Source organism: Hibiscus syriacus, unplaced genomic scaffold (assembly GCF_006381635.1).
Source record: "Hibiscus syriacus cultivar Baekdansim isolate YM2019G1 unplaced genomic scaffold, ASM638163v2 tig00015152_pilon, whole genome shotgun sequence".
NCBI classification, from domain to species: domain Eukaryota; kingdom Viridiplantae; phylum Streptophyta; class Magnoliopsida; order Malvales; family Malvaceae; genus Hibiscus; species Hibiscus syriacus.
This window is the reverse complement of record NW_024062352.1, coordinates 86,985-105,890: the sequence shown is the minus strand read 5'-3', so window position 1 is coordinate 105,890 and position 18,906 is coordinate 86,985. Positions and strand designations below refer to the sequence as shown.

The 18,906-nt window shown below is 35.4% G+C and overlaps 3 protein-coding genes across 3 annotated transcripts; 2 read left to right on the top strand and 1 right to left on the bottom strand.

Annotated features, from left to right (window-relative positions):
* Positions 1–333: 333 nt before the first annotated feature.
* Positions 334–684, top strand: LOC120207712. The gene has a single exon (XM_039207133.1). The coding sequence runs from the start codon at positions 334–336 to the stop codon at positions 682–684; it is 351 nt and encodes a 116-aa protein (XP_039063064.1).
* Positions 685–7,447: 6,763 nt separating this feature from the next.
* LOC120207719 (probable methyltransferase At1g27930) lies at positions 7,448–8,336 on the bottom strand. Its single transcript, XM_039207142.1, has one exon. The coding sequence runs from the start codon at positions 8,294–8,296 to the stop codon at positions 7,475–7,477; it is 822 nt and encodes a 273-aa protein (XP_039063073.1). The 5' UTR covers positions 8,297–8,336; the 3' UTR covers positions 7,448–7,474.
* Positions 8,337–12,832: 4,496 nt separating this feature from the next.
* LOC120207720 (heavy metal-associated isoprenylated plant protein 7-like) lies at positions 12,833–14,187 on the top strand. Its single transcript, XM_039207143.1, has 5 exons — positions 12,833–12,881; positions 12,969–13,009; positions 13,042–13,153; positions 13,215–13,553; positions 13,684–14,187. The coding sequence occupies exons 3-5, from the start codon at positions 13,099–13,101 to the stop codon at positions 14,154–14,156; spliced, it is 867 nt and encodes a 288-aa protein (XP_039063074.1). The 5' UTR covers positions 12,833–12,881; positions 12,969–13,009; positions 13,042–13,098; the 3' UTR covers positions 14,157–14,187.
* The last annotated feature ends 4,719 nt before the right edge of the window (positions 14,188–18,906 follow it).

The following is an 18,906-nucleotide window of genomic DNA, read 5'->3' as shown; positions in this document are numbered from 1 at the left end:
GATTCATTTATTTTAATCAATTGAATAAAGATAAAAGACATATTTACGTAAAATCACTTTTTTTTTCCGGCTTCAACTTTAAAAAATAGGTCAAATTATTTTATCAGTCCATATACTATGCGATGATTTAATCATTGTACAATGAACACACACTCTACAGACTCGAATTTAATATCTCATAACATTTCCTTTAACTATTGAAACACTTTTCTTAGAATTGCAATTATAAAAATAAGCTCGGGGTAGTAAGGTAATCAGGGTAGGTAGTGTGGGTTTGTTTATAAAAGGGAATGATTTTCTTTCACCCTCCCTTTAGCTGACTTCCCGTTATCCATGGAAGACGAAGATAAAAAAGAAATGCAATTACTCCCCACTTGTCTCGCCACCTCCGATTCTTCATCTGTAAGATATAGGGCCAAAATGAATGATGAATACGGAGAGGCTTCATCACTTGACTTGCAACTATCAATCAGTGAAGGGCGTCCATCCAAATCTAAAGGTGGCGTCCAGTGGTTGAGATGGCAGGCGGCTGAGCAAATCCGATTGGCTGCTATCGAAAAGGCTTATGCGGAGAGACTTAGGGAGCTCACCAAGAGGGAAATGGAGATGGCTCAGTCCGAATTCGCTAGAGCTAACCACCTGTGGCAAACAGAAAAGGAAGATGCTGAGAGAGCCGAGAAATGAAGGAAAGAGCAACCTCTACGTGCATGGAGATTACTTGCCAATCTTGCACCCAAAGGTTCATACCCGAATATATGTTACTCTCCCATATGAGTATATGTTTAATACACGTATATAATATATTCGTAGCCTACTTATTTAGTTCGGTTTCAGTTGAGTATAAGATCCATCATACACCAAACCTAAGAGCAACAAGTTCCCAAAAGAAATTACATCTTTACTTTGAATAGCTTGAATCAATGAGCTTCACTCCATTTTAGCTTCTAGGGATGCAAAATCCTATTGCATACTGTGTTGCGGAAGACAACTATCAGATAGAGCAAAATCGCAACTGATAATTTGAGAAAATAAAAATGAAGATAAAGAAGACACAAAATTTACGTGAAAAACCCCTAAATAATATAGGGTAAAAACCACGGGCAACGGTAGAAGAATTTCACTATGAGAAAATAAAAATGATGATAATTCTCTCTTGATAAAAAGGAGAAAACAACTCTAAAAAAACTCTCTAATATTCTCTCTAGTATTGGAAGAAAGCTAGAATGCTTTGGGATGATCTTGAAGCTAAATGAGCTAGGGTATTTATAGTTGAAACTTAAGGACTAATCTTGTAAATACCCTAAAGTTCAATGGCTAAATTTTGTGATTTTACCACTTCAAAATTCAACATTTTCAAGCTGTCTAACATAATCAATTTAGCAGCCCCATTTGAATTTGTATAGTCGCCCATGATATTTTGACTTTCAACAATCTCCCACTTGAAGATTTGATTGGAACAATCATATCTTCACACTATTCTTTCTACCTTGTACCTTCATGTTGCTTACATCTCTGACAGGCCACAAGAGGATCGACACCAGGTAAATTTATCAGCGTTGATTGCCTTCGTCATGAAATCTGCTATGTTGTCTTTGGTATGAATCTTCTGCATATCTACTGTCCCTTCTTCAACCTTTTCACGAATGAAATGGTACTGAACTCGTATGTGCTTTGTCCTTGAATGAAATGTTGGATTCCTTGCTAGATGCAAGGCGTTTTGACTGTCACAAAACAGAGAGACATACTCTTGATTGTGCCCAAGCTCCTCCAATAGCATCTTCAACCAAATTGCTTCTTTACTGGCTTGTGTAGCTGCTACATATTCTGCCTCTGTTGTGGACGTAGCCACAACTGAATACAATTTTGAAACCCAGCTTACAGCTCCACCAGCAACTTTGAACACATATCCTGTAGTAGATTTGCTTTTATCCAAATCTCCTGCATAGTCAGAATCTACATAACCATTTATTAGTAAGTTTGATCCTCCGTAACATAATGCAACATTTGAGGTTCCTTTGATGTATCTCAGGATCCTCTTTACTGTATTCCAATGCTCTTTGCCTGGATTCACCATGTACCGACTAACCACTCCCACTGCTTGTGCAATGTCTGGTCTTGTGCATATCATAGCGAACATTAAACTTCCCACTGCTGATGCATATGGTACTCGAGACATATCATCCTCTCTTCTTCACTGCTATGACTCATACTGGAGGATAATTTGAAGTTAATAGGAAGAGGGGTAGAAATTGGCTTACAATCTTGCGTGCTAAATCGTGGCAAGATTTTCTTCAAGTAATTCTTTTGTGAAAGCCAAATCTTCCTATTACTTCTATCTCGGTGAATTTGCATCCATAGAATCTTGTTTACTGATCCCAAGTCCTTCATTTCAAATTCCCTAGCCAGTTGTGCCTTCAATTCTTCAATATGATCTTTGTTGGGTCCTGCAACCAACATGTCATCCACATACAACAGTAATATAACAAAATTGTTATCACCAGACCTCTTGAAATAAGCACAAGGGTCTACATTAAGTCTGTTGTATCCAAGGCACATAATGAAGGAATCAAATCTCTTATACCAACACCTCGCGCCTGCTTTAGACCGTACAGAGATTTGTTCAACCTGCAAACCAAGTTCTTCTTTTCTTTTTCTTCAAAACCTTCAGGCTGGAGCATGTAAATCTATTTTTCAAGATTTCCATGAAGAAAAACTGTTTTAACATCTAGCTGCTCTAGATGTAAGTTCAATGTAGCACACATTGCCAAGACTACTCGAACTGTTGTTAGTCAAACCACAGGAGAAAAGATTTCATTAAAATCAATACCTTCTTTTTGAGCATATCCTTTGACCACCAGTCTTGCACGATACCTCTCCACTTGATCGTCACCATTTCGCTTGATTTTGAAGACCCATTTGTTACCAATTGGCTTCCTTCCTTGTGGTAGTGGCACAAGGTCCCATGTATTATTTTTATAAAGGGCTTCAATTTCTTCTTGCATCGCCATCATCAACAGTGAAGCATCTGAGCTGTTTATTGCCTCCTAGTATGTTGATGGCTCACCATCCTCTGTTAAAAGGCAGTATGCAATATTACCTTCTATAACATAATCTGAGTGCCAATTGGGACGTCTTCTCACACGATCTGATTGACGAGTTGTTGGAGATTCAGAACTCTCTGGTTATTGTTCATCATGTGCTGGTTCTGCTTCAGAAGAATCTCCTTCTTCAAACTCTTTTTCTACATGTATCTGAGTAGTCTCTAACTTTTTAGCGCTATCATCATCATCTTTTCTTTGTAGTTTATCTTCTACAAAGATAACATCTCTACTAATGATCACTTTGCGGGCAGTGGGATCCCACAAGCGATACCCATTTACTCCATCAGCATACCCCAAGAATTTGCATTTCCTGGATTTTGGATCCAACTTTGAAATTTCTTGGGAGTTGTACATCACGTACACTATACTTCCAAATATATGAAGGTTTGAATAATCAGCTGGTTTTCCAGTCCACATCTCTATTGGTGTCTTCAACTCTATTGCAGTTGATGGAGCTCGATTCACCAAATAACAGGCGGTATTGACTGCTTCTACCCAGAATGATTTTTCTAGGCCTGCATCCCTCAACATTGCTCTTGTTCTTTTTAACAAGGTTCTGTTCATCCGCTCTGCCACTTTATTTTGTTTAGGAGTGTTCGCCATTGTGAACTGTCTGTTGATGCATTCTTTCCTGCAAAAGTCATCAAATTCTTTGCTTGTGTATTCTCCTCCATTATCTGTTCTAAAACACTTGATCTTATTTCCAGAATCAAGTTCCACCAGCGCTTTGAAGTTTTTGAAAGTTGAAAACACGTTTGACTTCTTCTTAATAGGGTGCACCCAACATCTCCTGGAGTAGTCATCAATAAATGAGACAAAGTATTTTGCTCCACCTAGGGATGTTACTGGTGCTTGCCAGACGTTAGAGTGAACCAATTCTAGAACACTTTTGCCTCTAGAATTTGATGTGTTGAATTTCAACCGGTGTTGCTTACTTGTTATGCAATGCTCACACAAAGTAAGTGATACATTTGTTAAGCCTGGAAGTAGCTTTTGCTCCACAAGGACTTTCATTCCTTGTTCTGACATGTGTCCAAGTTTCTTATGCCATAACATTGCAGAATCTGAACTACATGAGGCAACAGAGGCTTCTGCTTCTAGCAATGTCTCTCCCTTCAGCATATACAAGTTTGCAGCTATCTTTTCACCTTTCAGCACTACAAGCGCTCCACGGAACACCTTCATGATTCCTTTCCGTGTTTCAATCTTGCTAGCATTATTATCCAACAATCCGTAGGATAATAAATTTTTCTTCAGGCCTCTCACGTGCCGCACATCTCGAACAACTTTAATTGTTCCATCATACATCTTTAATTTGATGGTTCCCACACCAACGATCTCTAAGGCATGATCATTGCAACTATACACAGATCTTCCTGAGATAAGTTCATAATGATGAAACCATTCTCTTCTTGAGGTCATGTGATATGTCGATCCCGAATCAATGAGCCATATATCTGCAAATCTTTTTCTGTCTTCCACGGTGGTTGACACTTCACAGCATAGAGCATCTCCATCATCTGAAGTGTTTGCGGTATTGCCTTGTGGATTGGATTTTTTATTTAGACTCCAACAATCCTTCTTCAAGTGACCCTTCTTTCCACAGTTGTAGCACTTTAAATTCTTCTTGCTCCCGACTTTGATCTACCATGTTTGTGACTGCTGCTTTGGCCACGTTCTGTTGATCTCCCTCTCATCGTTGTCAACGCTTCTGCTTGTTGCAGATTTACTTGTCTGTCTTCCTTGTTCTTGCACCGATTTTCTTCTTGTAGAACAGCAGCTGCAACGTCATCGAAGACTAGACTGGTGACATTACTGTTTGTCAAGTTAATGATGAGTTGATCGTACGAATCCGGTAGACTTTGAAGTGAAGTTCAACACGTTCTTGTTCTCTTATTTTACAGCTTAAGGATGTAAGATGAGAAAATAAGGTGTTCAGTGTATTTAAGTGCTCCGTCACTGAAGTAGATTCTGGCATACGGAGAGTGTACAATTTCCTCTTAAGGAAAATTTTATTGTGCAACGATGTGGCCTCGTACAATTTGGTGAGATGATCTCATATCTCCTTAGCTGTCTTCTTCTCCTCGATGCTTGACAATACTTCATCTGCTAATGCTAGATGAAAGTTTGCCATAACATTCCCGTCCATCTCGTTCCATTTGATGTCATCTGTGAAATCCATCGGCCTTTCATTGATAGCCGCTAGACACCCGTCTTTCCTTAGGATGGCCTTCATCTTCAATTTCCACAATGAGAAATTTCTCCCATTGAATTTTTCAATAGTAAATTTCGTTTCCATAGCTTCTTTTATGGATAGCTCCCACTATTTCACTATCGTGAATAGTTCTCTGGAACCTTCAAAGAATGGGTAATAACTTCTTATTTTCTTATGTTGGAGGATCCATCTTTTGGTGGCAACCACAAAGACAATAAGCAGATATTACACACTCTAATCTAGCTCTGATACCAATTGTTACGGAAGACGGCTATCGGATAGAGCAAAATCGCAACTGATAATTTGAGAAAATAAAAATGAAGATAAAGAAGACACAAAATTTACGTGGAAAACCCCTAAATAATATAGGGTAAAAACCACGGGCAACGATAGAAGAATTTCACTATGAGAAAATAGGAATTATAACTTCTCTCAATCAACCAAGGAGAAAACAATGATAATTCTCTCTTGATAAAAAGGAGAAAATAACTCTAAAAAAACTCTCTAATATTCTCTCTAGTATTGGAAGAAAACTAGAATGCTTTGGGATGATCTTGAAGCTAAATGAGCTAGGGTATTTATAGTTGAAACTTAAGGACTAATCTTATAAATACCCTAAAGTCCAATGGTTAAATTTTGTGATTTTACCACTTCAAAATTCAACATTTTCAAGTTGCCTAACATAATCAATTTAGCAGCCCCATTTGAATTTGTATAGCCGCCCATGATATTTCAACTTTCAACATACTGTTGTTTGTGTTCGATACATGAATTTAAGTAAAAGTTAAAGAATATTTACCCTAATGAGTGATAGAGAGTGAAATTGAGAATCTTGATATTGATAGAAAGTCAAATGAATGAAAACAAAAAGGTAAGTAATTTCATGCACAACAAGACAGAAAACCAGTTGGAATCAACTAGTTAGTCAGAAACCAAACCCACCCACTACCCATGTCTGGGATCCAACACTAGGGGTGTTCATTCGGTGGCCGAACCGACCGAACTACCATTTTCGAATTAACCAAATTTTTTTTTCTTTAACCGTTAACCGAACCGAACCGATTTTTTTTTTGAAAATATTAACCGAACCGAATAAATTTCGGTTAATTCGGTTAATTTTCGAATTAACCAAATTTTTTTAGAATTTTAGAATTTAATATTTTTTTAATTGAAAAAAACAATTTACAATTAATTTAAATAGTATCTAATTATAAATAATATCTAATTAATTTGATTCAAACATTTTACATTTAGTTTTGATATTATTTTAATTAATTAATATTGACTTGAGTTTTAAATGGATTTTAAATGGATTGAGTCTCTTAATATAATTATATTTAAAGGTTAATTCGGTTAATTAACCGATTTCGAACCAAATTAACCGTTAACCGAATTTCAAAAAAATCCTTAACCGTTTCCCGACCGAATTAATTCGGTGGCCGACCGAATTAACCAAACTAATTCGATTTGATCGGTTAATTCGGTTAAAATCGAATTTTGAACACCCCTATCCAACACAAAAACAGACATTTTGGGATGGGATTGATGAGCATGCTCTTCCATCTGTCAGAGCTGCGTTAATAGTTAAAAGCTTTCAAGATGCAGATGTTGTGTTCATACAATCACCTTCATTTGTTTACACATCATACTCAATAATTAAAACACTGATTTAACTCTTGCATACTTGTGTCATAGCCCTTGTATTCAACATTTATTTATATTCGATATTCGAAATCAATTATGATAAATATATTTATATTTGTATTTAATTCTTGCATAAAGTTGAGGTCTCGAGTTTGAAAATCAATGCAGAAATATAAATGTTTATTCAACCTGATTTATTATTTTATTATAATCATATTTAGAAGTATATATAATCATTAAATTATAATATTACACTTATATAATAATTTACAATTTACGTTTGCAAATTATAAACACGTGTAACTGGAGTATTTCTACATGTAGGTATAATGTATGTTTGAGTGTCAAAACAGGATCTTTCTGGATGTACAAACTATAAATATATTATGTATTTTCAAAAAAAGAAACTATAAATTAAATTATAAATATTTATAAATATTAAGAATCTCGATAAATCCAAAACAATGCACCATAACACTATGGCATTATTACGTAATTGCACGAGGGCGTTACTCTATATGAGCCATGTGGAAGAGCAAAAGCTTGTGGAATTGGATTCACCGGCGATCCTGAAGTTCCATAACTTCCCCTTAGCAGAAACCATATTCTCTTCACACAGGAATTCCCAAGAAAACCATTTCTCGATCGTCCGGTGAACGTCGTGCACCATGACGTTGGTCGTATTCCCGGCTGCTCTTGCCAACATGCTTGCAGTGTAGATAGTTGACATCCTTCCCTGGGCATCCGGTGTGTCCCCGATAGGCCCGTCCACCACCACGACATCCCATTTAAGCTCATACACTTGTTTTGGTAAATCCGTCAATGCCAGTTTGCAACTTGATTGTTGCAACAGATTTATGCTTGGGTTGCAAGCTGGATTTCCCCTGGCATGTTTGAGTAGCTTGTATGCCTTCTTAGCAGGCACTTGGTACTTCACCTTATAAATCCGAGTCCGGTTAGAATCGGATTTAATTTTGCTTATCCTGTAAAGATCATCCTCGAGAAAAAGAGTGATCCCTCCGGCATTCATCGATGCGAGATCCAGGTACTGCGATTGAAGGCCGAAAACAAGTAGGTTACAAGGTGCTTTACTGGTAATGAGATTCGAAACAAGCATCAACTCCTTCGGGGTGAGAAGGGTCTCATTGGCTGCATTCAACCGGATCTTACTGCATTCGGAAGGCGACGAACACTCCCGTCCAAGCGATGACGACAAAGCAGCGGTTCGAGACCAAGTATCGGAATAAGTAATTGCAAGTTTGAGAAGTCTAAGGACGGAAAAGCATGAGAGGATGAAAATAAGCGCAGGCAGTAGTTTTCTTGCGGGGAATTTCATTGCTCAGACCTGAAATCTAAAATAGACATTTACCCTTTTTTCTTGCACCTTGCAGGCACAGTAATCACATCTCCATTATCATATTTGATTGGGGAACAAGAAATGGACGATTGCTTTGGTTTCAAGTGTTGAGCTTTTCCTTTATGATCACCTAACTGCTTCGTGGCACATTGCAGTTAGGTTTGGTGTTCAATCATTATTGTTATAAGATTTAATTCATATTCGAATGATAGCATACATATTTTTATTAAACATTTGCTTATTTTCTCAGTAATCGAATTTGATCTCGGATCTAATTTTTTTATTAATTATCTAATTTCACATCTCATGTAATTTTTAATATAACTTCTTAAGTTCACATCCCATAAATTCTTGCGTCCGTCGCTCCTTAGAATGGAATAGAATGGGTGGTTGATACCGGTTTCTAAACTTTCAATAATCACACTTGAATTGTTACTTCTTTCAAGCGATTCCCTCTACAATCTTCTTAATATATCATCACTTTCTGGTTCAATAATTTATCTTAATCAAGCATAAAGTTAATTGTTTCACGGTGGGATACCGAAATAAAAATAAGATGCAACGTTAAATATAACTGTAAAAAAGTAATAATTAAGTAACCAAAACAGAAATATAATATATGAGGTACCAAATAAATAATTTATCCTAATCAACAATACCATAAAAAGGAGTGAAACAAAATGGTCGAAGTAGGTATTCGATGTTTGTTAGAAACTTAGAAACTCCGAATACTTAGATTTTGAAAAAAATATAATATTTAGCCATCAGATATCAAAATGATAATAAAATATAGGTAAAAAGACATAAGAGGTCCTTGTACTTTTGAAAAAAATGTAATGTGGTCATCGTATTATTTTTCTCTCAATGTAACCCTTCAAATTAGAAAACCAACCCAATGTGACCCTTTAAATAATATTTTTCATCGTTGACCATTACAATATTAGCCTGCCGATTTACGGTGTTGACGTGGCGATCCAGGTTACTGAAATGACAGTCCATCTGCCATGTTTGAGTTACCAATTTAGTTAGTCTGTCATGTCATCCACCATATTAATTTGTTATCTTGGACTGCATGTCACCATCGTGAACTGCTACATTAGCACCGTAATGATCAATGACGAAAAAACGTTGATCAAAAGGTCACATTAAGGTTATTTTATGAGTTGGAGGACCACGTTGATCAAAATGCCATATTATACTTATTTTATGAGTTTGAGGATCACGTTGATTAGAGGGACCTTTGTTTGCCTAAAATATATAACTTTAGGACTAGAATACTATTTAACCGAAAACAATAGTAAACCAAATTCGAGGCATTTAACTTGATAACTTGTTATTGGCCAAACCTTGACTCAATTATTCCAAAACGTTATTAATGTTTTAACGAACAAACCTAGTCTAACATCTACTCCTTCACAATACGTACACTACAATTATTTTGTAATAAAATACTTAACTTACAATTACATCCGTACAGATATTATTAATTTAATTCACACAGTACATACAAGTATGACCAATATATTTAATTATTATTTAACTTAAATTAAAAATTATCAAAGAAGAATAGAGAGAAAGGAAGGTTGTAGAAAATAGAAAGATATAAAATTCATAAGCAATTTCATGAAAAACACAATATGTAACCTCTTAGACCCGACCTATGCGTTACGATCAGGTCTAGCGGATTACGATAAAATTTTTCTAAACATTTTTAATGATTTAAATTCATATTACGAATAAACACCTTTTAAAAATATAGTTATTAATAATAAGTTATGATTCGAGTAATATATAAAACTATAAATGTCTGAGTAAAATAAAATCTTTCACAAATTAGAATCGATGTAATTCTAACATCATTCGTAAAAGTAATATACGTCGCAAGACAATTATTTCAAAATAAATAGGCACATGTCACCTAATATAATGACAAATCGGAAGATAAAAACATTATAACAAAATAATATTGTACGAATGTCCTTCAAGTATCAGGTTTAGGTCACCTATCAAAATGTATCTGAAAGAGAAAAGTTTGGGAGAGTGAGTTAGGGAGCTCACTGTATTCCAATAGTGCATAAATAAAACATATAGAATAGGTATCAAGAATTTTATCTTCTTGTAGTCGAGCAAAAGAGAGAACTTCATGCATTGATGTGGGCAAACGAAGTAATTAATGTCAGATCGAAGCCCATATATAAAGAAATGCTTCAAAAACATTTCAGAAAGGTTATTTGTTCTCAACGCCATCTCCTCAAACTTGGTTTGATAATCCTCCATAGTAGTTAATTGTACCAATTTAGTCAATTGTCCTTCCGGTGATTCAATTTCCGTCACTGCAAATCTTTTCTTTATGGCTTCATCGAGATGGTCCCATCCGGCTAGCTGACATCGTCGTTGCATCCACTAAAACCATTTTTTTGCCATACCATCCATTCGAAAAGATGCCATAGTTACCGGATGATGATCATCAGTGCCGTAGAAATCAAAGAAATCTTGAGCAGAAGCAACCTATTCCTCAAGATCCTTACCAGTAAACAAAGGAAGCTTCACATAAACTGGTCTAGGCGGAAAAGGAAAAACGCCATCTACTTCCTCCTTAACCTTAACCTTACCATTATTCAACAATATCTCACCCATTCCATCTGCCTCGTGCGATTTAAACGACTGTCCAATTAGCGAGGTCAACACAGCCATCTGTCTCACTAAATCCTGAAGAGTCCGCTTCTTGATTGCTTTCCATAATTTGTTTTTGTTCCTCGGCACTAAACTGGAGTGAGGTCAAGAGTTTTTCATGGAGAGAAGTGGTATCTTGCAGTGTCTTAATAGCATCAGCGTTGTTCACCATGACTCTCAACGAAAGCACAAAATGTTATGAACCAAAGAAGAATAGAGAGAAAGGAAGGTTGAAGAAAATAGAAAGAGAGAAAAATTTTATGCAATTTCATGAAAAACGCAGTACATTTTAGAAACGCATAAAATCCTTCTCTCCCTTGAGCTCCTACGATTCCCTTGGATTTCTGTTGGTTGGCAGCTTTCTGTTGCTCATTCATTCCCTTGGATTGTCCATTTGTAGCTCCTCCTTTTCTCTCCCTCGCATAGCAGAACTCTTCACTTCAACCTTTGTCCACAATGTTTGTTTTCAATATAATATCAATTTTAACAAATACACATTATCAACATATTAAATGATATAGTTTTATTACAAATATTTCCCTTTATTTGTGGTGACTAATATAATGATCTGGTAAACTGCATGGATGCCACGTAATGAAAAAAATAGCCCAATCGAACGGCTATTGTGAGAGAACAATATTCAAAGTTAGAAAATCCTAATTAAAACTTAGGATTGGCTTGTATTTATGGAAAGAGTTTATATAATCTACGTAATTAAATACTTCAATTTTATAAATATTTATTATTATTATTTCAAACGTTAAAATTTATTATTATATTATATTATATTAAAAAATTCAAGTGATAATATATGCTCTAAAGACTCTTACCTATTTAACAACAAACATTAAAATATCTTACAATTGCTGGTGCTCAAACATAAAACACTTATTGAAACATTTAATAAAACTTAAATGTCTGTAATATTAATTTAAGGGTTAATTATTGTGTTTTGTACAATTTTTTTTATTGATTTTTAAAAATATAATATACAATCATTTTCATTTTTATTTAGTTAAAATGTAGTTACCACGAGTTAATTACCATTAAATATTTTAGTATAATCACACATTTGGTCTATGTTTTTATATATTTTTTCAATTTAATCATACTTTTAATAAATTAAAATAAATTTAATTCTCCAATCGAATGATATCACATGTTACTAGTACCACATGTCACAATTCGATTGGAGGACTAACTTTATTTTAATTTAATATATTTATTTTCCACCAACCGAATAAATAAAAATAAACATGTCAAATTAAAATAAATTTAGTCCTCCAATCGAATAATGACACATGGTACCGATGACACATGACATCATTCTATTGGAAGATTCAATTTATTTTAATTTATTAGAAGTAGAACTAAATTGAGAGAATATGAAATAATAAGTACCAAATATGTATACCATAATACCACGCTACCTAGTTAACAATAATTAACCCGTAATAACTATGTCTTAATCAAATAAAAACAAAAAAATTTATATCTTAATTAAATAAAAATAAATATAATCATATATAATATTTTAAAATCAGTTAATAAAAATATATAAAACGGAAACACAAACTATCGTAAAAAATCTTTAATTTAATACCTCTCGAAAATAGTAAAAATGATTCTCCCAAAGTATACCATTATAGCAGTAGCCAGTAAGATGTGTATAAAGGCAGTCAACCAGCGAGCCTCATCCTTCATCCAATGCACGTGCCCCCTTACAAAATGCCACGTCATGTCATCATGAGCCATGAATGAAACAGATGAGTATGAGATAAATAAAACCCCCCTCCTCTTCTCCACTACCATCAGATCTTAGATGCTCTCTTCTGAACTAAACTCCCATACTTGAAAAAACAAACCCAGTTTCACCAATCCAATGGGAGAGGTTATCTTCAACACTTGAAGCTCGTATTCTTTTTCTTCTGGTTTTCTATGCAGTTTGCTTGATTCCGGCCTTCTTTTTTATTTACAGGAAGAGAAACAGAAAGCAGTGGAGGGGAAGGAAGTGGAAGAGAAACAGGTTGAAGAAGGAAAGAAAGTGGAGGAGGAAAAGAAAGGCAAAGAACCCAACTGTTCCTCAAGAGATTATCCTGAAAGTTTACATGCATTGTGAAGGCTGTGCTCGTAAAGTTCGTCGATGTCTCAACGGATTTCCAGGTAAATACCAGCTTTGGTTTCGTTGATCAGATGAAAGGAAATGATTAATGGGATTTTGTAGGGGTTGAAGATGTAATGACGGATTGCAAGACCAATAAAGTGGTGGTGAAAGGAGAGAAAGCGGATCCTTTCAAAGTTCTCGACAGACTTCAAAGGAAGAGCCACCGGAGGAGACTAAAACAGAGGATAAAGAAAACTCCAAGCCTGAAGACAAGAAGGAAGAGGTTTTGTTTTTTCAGCCTCTTCAAACACTTGAAGGTTTCATTTTTTTCAACATTTCTTAGTCTGATAAAGTTTTGGTTTTTGCAGCCTCCGGCGGTGGTCACGGTGGTGATGAAAGTTTACATGCATTGTGAAGCTTGTGCATTGGGAATCAAGAAACGTATTCAGAGAATGAAAGGTTCTTTTGTTTTCTTTATTGTTTTATAATTCACTAAGATTCCGTTGAAATGCAGTCAAAGTTTACTGCTTTTGAATCAAATCTCACTAACCCCACGCCAAAACTCAATAAAAAAGCCATGTTGTTGTAGGGGTGGAATCAGCTGAACCGGATCTAAAGAGTTCAGAAGTGACGGTGAAGGGAGTGTTTGAGCCGCCAAAACTGGTGGAGTACGTCTACAGGAGAACCGGGAAGAAGGCGGTGATAGTGAAACAAGAGGCGGAAGCGCCTAAGACGGAAGGAGAAGAAAAGGCCAAAGATGACAGCAAAGACGAGAAGAAATGTGAAGAAAGTGGTGCCGATAAAGACAAGAAGGAAGGCGGTGGTGGAGAAGAAGAAGACAACAATAACAAAGACAAGAAACAAGAAGGTGGTGGTGACAGCAAAGAAGCCGACGTCGCCACTTCCACCGAGGCAGCAGCGGCGGCGGAAGAGAGCGAAGTGGCGGTGGAAGTGAAGAAGAATGAATTTTGTTATTACCCGCCGAGGTATGCTACTGAGTCCTACGCATACCCTCCGCAAATTTTCAGTGATGAGAACCCTAATGCTTGTTCCGTGATGTAAAAAACTCTATGGTTTAGGGGCATTGTTGGAATTACCTGTATTGGATCCTGCTCTCTTCATGTGCACCCCGGTAGAATTTCGGATCTACAGACAAAAACTGTAGAATTTTTTATTATTTTTTTTATATTTTAGAGTATTTATAAATATATATAAATAATAAGGTGTCAATTTCAAAATATTTCTACAATTTTTCCTTTAATTATCTTGCATGTAGTTGCAATGTTCTTTCTTTTCTACGTTACATGACAAACTACGTTCTTCTTACGCGTGACAAGACGATGTTATTTTCGGATAGGGTACGAAAGCAATTAATAAATACATAATAAATGCGAAAAATACGTAATAGATTATATTTTCTCAATCGTATACGTATTTTTCAAGGTAAATATTTAAAAAAAAATTGGTATCTTATTTACTTTTATATTTATATTTTAATATATTATTTTTTTCTTCAAAATAGTATATAATGTTACGTGTTTTTGTATATTTTGGCATCATAATAAACAATTTACATGTTTTTAATTTTATTCATATGATACCTAAATTTGTCGATTATTATATTAATATAGACACCCATTTTTATATGGGTCTATAAAAATATTATATTATATTATTATTATACTATTTTTATTTTTATTATTATTGTTATTATTTTATATATTATAATTATTTTTTTACAGGCCCCATTTCCAATATAAAAAGCCACCACATATATTTCCTTCTTTTTCTCTCAAAAAGGAAAGTGGGAACCTAGAGGCAGGGCTATTTATTTCAACTTTAGATTGACATTCAAAGGGGGAACACACCATTAATAGAAGCTACCACATTTTCAACAAGAGGGGCTCCTTTCCCAGCGAAAGCTTAGTCACCTTCACCACGCAGCAAGTCCCACTACCCAAGAAGAGCATAGCAGAGGAACAAGCCTTCTAAATCTGGTCCTTCCAGTTTTTGTGCTTAAGATACACGGGCACTGGGATCTTCTTCTTCTTGAAAAATTGTTTCCCCAGTAACGGAGACAGAAGGGAACGATCCTCTTGTCAACGAAGAACAGGTCGTATGAATCGAAGAGCTTTCTTCGGCCTCGAAGGGCTGAAAATCAGTCTTGAGCTTTGACAGCTTGATCACCTTGGTGATGGTTATGTTTTCGGACTTGATTTTATTGGACGCGTCGTCTTTGGTGATGCTTGACTTGGGGCGGTCGTCGATGAACACGCAAAACACGGCTGGATATGTGGAGGTATCGATGAGGAGGTGCGACAGAGGCACCTTCATTGGATTAATGAGGGACCACCAGCAACACGAGTTTCGGTTTCCAGTCTCTGAATCAAATCATACACTGAAGAAAAAACTTAAATAAAAAGGAGATGGCACAGATCTTGCTGCTTGCATGGCAGTATTTTATAAAGAGCAAGGAATGCCGAAGGCCTTTGATTTCAAAATCTCTAAATCTATGAATCCATAAAGCATTCAACTGTAAGTGTTCATTTTCAGATTCAATTTTTAAAGCATTTTTAGTCTATTATTGTATTTTATTTACATTTATTTATAATATACCTTTAGACATCTTTGTTATTGAATTTATTATTGAATTTAGAGAAAAAAGATTAATTATGAAGTCTAGCATTTGTATTGGAATGTCCAGCGTGAAACGTTGTTGTAGGTTCGTAATAAGTTGCAAAAGTTCTTCAATTTTCGGCTTTTCTTCCGCGAAAATGAACGGTGTACTAGGGCGGATGTAAATGGCTCTTTATAATCTATTACACGGCCATTATTTTGATAAAATATTAAATTTAGTTTAATTTATTAATAGGAATAGAAAAAAATAAGAAAATTTGCATACCTAATTTTTTTTCGAATAGGGTATTAAAATTTTGGACTCCCATTTTTTAATTTCTAGATCCATCACTGGTGTAGATATCCGTAATTTATCGAAATCATTTTATGGAGTTCTTTAACTAAGGTATTCTTTTATACTACCTGTGCGATAATAGTAAGTTGGCGTGGGGACAATGGAACCGAACTGTTAAAAGTCTTCGTATTTATTTATTTATTTTTATTCTTATAATCTAACATTCTTTTTGATTTTTTTAAAAGAATTTCAACCAATCAAAGGTAAGTAATTTAAATCGGGTTTTTAAATTTCAATTTAAATTTTTAATTTTCTCAATTAAAGACAACCAACAAATTAATTGGTACCGAAAGGGCGGTTCAAGGGAGCTAATCCTTCATTGACTGTAATCGACTTCCGAACTTGACACATTTATGGTAAAACACATATCAGGTAAGATGATGTCCGATCCACATAAATTTCGTTTTAAAATGATCGGTGACGACTCCAAATCATTTCATACAAGTCGAAGCCTAATTCCAAGCCCAACCGAAAGACGACCACGACATCTTGATGACTCCGTTGGGGACAGGTAAGTGAGTCAGGCCGAAATTAATTTTCGGTTGTCTTTTTATTCGAAAATGGTAAATTTTAATTTATTTATTCGATTCCAATTATTTTTCCTTGATTATTTTTCAAATAAATAGTTATACTGATGTTTTCTTTCAATGATTTCAGATTTGAAAAACTTTCATCTTTGGCTCTATACCCGAGCTCCAAACCCTTTTAAGTGGGGGTGAAAGCGATGCCTTTGTGGGAATTTATTCTCCGTATGGGCCTAGCAAGTAACCTTCGGGATTCATATACCTTATGTCTTCGTGTGAATTTTTTCTCCGTATAGGCATAAGGGAATGTATCATCTCGAGTTTAACTTAGTCCACACAAGCTTGTAATGGGCTTAAGACTAAGGGTCTAGCAAGCCCAATGGGGCATCGGCAAGGAGAACTCGAGTACCTTTTTTAGAACCTAAATCGGGAGACTACAGGGAATTAGAGCCCACCCCAAAATCTCATTGTAAACCCTAGGCTGCTTTGTTTCATGCTTTATTTTCTGTTCAAAGCATTTGAACTAGAAATGTATGCGGTTAGGACTAGTTCAAAATTAACATGCGAGATAGAGATAATGTCCAGGTAGGAATATTAAGCATGTTGGGTAGATATCATGTGGGGTAAGACTTTTCATTTTCATCATTTGTTTTTATTTTATTATCCTTGTCTCACTAACTTTTTCCCTTCATTTTTGTTCTTTTTTCATATTTCATCATTTACATCATTCAAAAAAGTGTTGATCCACAAAAAACGTGTTTGTTAAACATGAATAATCTGCATTAATGGACAAAGGGGTTGTAATACAAGAGATGAAAATGCAGAGGACAGTCTACAAGACGACTATGTGTCACATTCAATCCAGAAGATATGGTACCCACAATTGAAGAGTTTATCACTATGCTGCATTATAAAGGACTCAGAATGAACCGGGTCTACATCAAACACAATGAAAGTCTATATTTGAAGAACTGACTGGCAGAGGTTGTAGGGGTAAGATGAAGGTTACTGATCTTGGGAGTGCCTTCAAAGACAACAATGGAAAAACGATAGCTGAAATTGGAGACCATTGCTGACTAATTCAAGAAACAGACGAATGAACTTCACATATTTACTATCAATTGAGGGCTCCAATGACATATTCGTTGGGAAAAGGTTCAACAGAAGATAAATGCCAAAGATGCAGTCATTCGACACTTCTTGGGCCAGTACAAAAAAGCAACTCAACATTTGCACGGTTCATCCAGAGAAGCTGGAGCGGTTCGACAGGTTATTCAACCGGTGACAGACGAAGGCAGAAGACTAGTCAACATATCAGAAGGTGTCAGGATATTTTTTCTCTTAAAAGATAAAACACTTTTGTCCCCAATAAGGATTATTTCTAATAACAGACACATTTTTTAGGATCAATGCCTCGAACATTGCATGCATCATGCATTTCTGTATATTTCGCATTACTTTTCTTACATTCATATGTCTAATAAAAAATGAGAACATTTCGATCCTATGACATATAAGGAGCTTTACCAACAGTTGTTTGACGCACATATGGTGTCACCATATCCAGAGAAATCCATGAAACCCCTGTACCCCAGGTAGTATGATGAGAGCGCTCATTGCGAATATCATAGCGGTGTCCCAGGGCGCACTATCAAGAACTACTCCATATTCAAGAGAATCGTACAGAAAATACATAACAAGAATTGGATCGACTTCAACAACTCCGGGGCATCCAAGTAAGGCAGATCACTTCATCATTTGAGGCATCTTGTTTGAATTTGTTTTTTGAACTTTCTCATATTTGGAACTTGTTTTTGAACTTTCTTTGGATATTTCAATGAATTTATGTTGAGTATTGAATCAAATTTACAACTTGAAATTCTTTGAATCTTAGTTGGATTAAAGATATTTGATAAATTAACATGAATTCAAAAGTGGTAAAATAAGAACTTTGACCTTACCCAAAAGATACGCTCAAACACGTACCTTTCTCTCGCAAATAACCAGTATAGCCTTCTCCTCTCATAAGGGAAAGAAAAAGAGGCTTGACATTTAGGTGTGCATAGGTGCGGGCAACATGGGGCATCTTTTGCATATGACATTACTATACTTTTTGTTTAAGACGTTCAATGATCTTTACAGATGGAATAGTCGAGTAAGTGAATCTAGTTTAGGTCAGTTGCTTGAAAATTGAACTCTAAAGATGAATTTTTTGACTTTCAACAAACACCTAGACTATAACAGATTCTTCTTGACAATCTTAAGAAATTAAATCCGTAAAGCTGAGCTATTCCACTAAGGCAATTGGTTATAGAGG

Bases quoted from the DNA above. Each gene is read 5' to 3' on its own strand.
- LOC120207712 (XM_039207133.1), top strand. From the start codon at position 334: ATGGAAGACGAAGATAAAAAAGAAATGCAATTACTCCCCACTTGTCTC.
- LOC120207719 (XM_039207142.1), bottom strand. From the start codon at position 8,296: ATGAAATTCCCCGCAAGAAAACTACTGCCTGCGCTTATTTTCATCCTC.
- LOC120207720 (XM_039207143.1), top strand. From the start codon at position 13,099: ATGCATTGTGAAGGCTGTGCTCGTAAAGTTCGTCGATGTCTCAACGGA. The intron at 13,154-13,214 runs GTAAATACCAGC...GGGATTTTGTAG, and splicing joins ATGTCTCAACGGATTTCCAG to GGGTTGAAGATGTAATGACG. The intron at 13,554-13,683 runs GTTCTTTTGTTT...ATGTTGTTGTAG, and splicing joins ACGTATTCAGAGAATGAAAG to GGGTGGAATCAGCTGAACCG.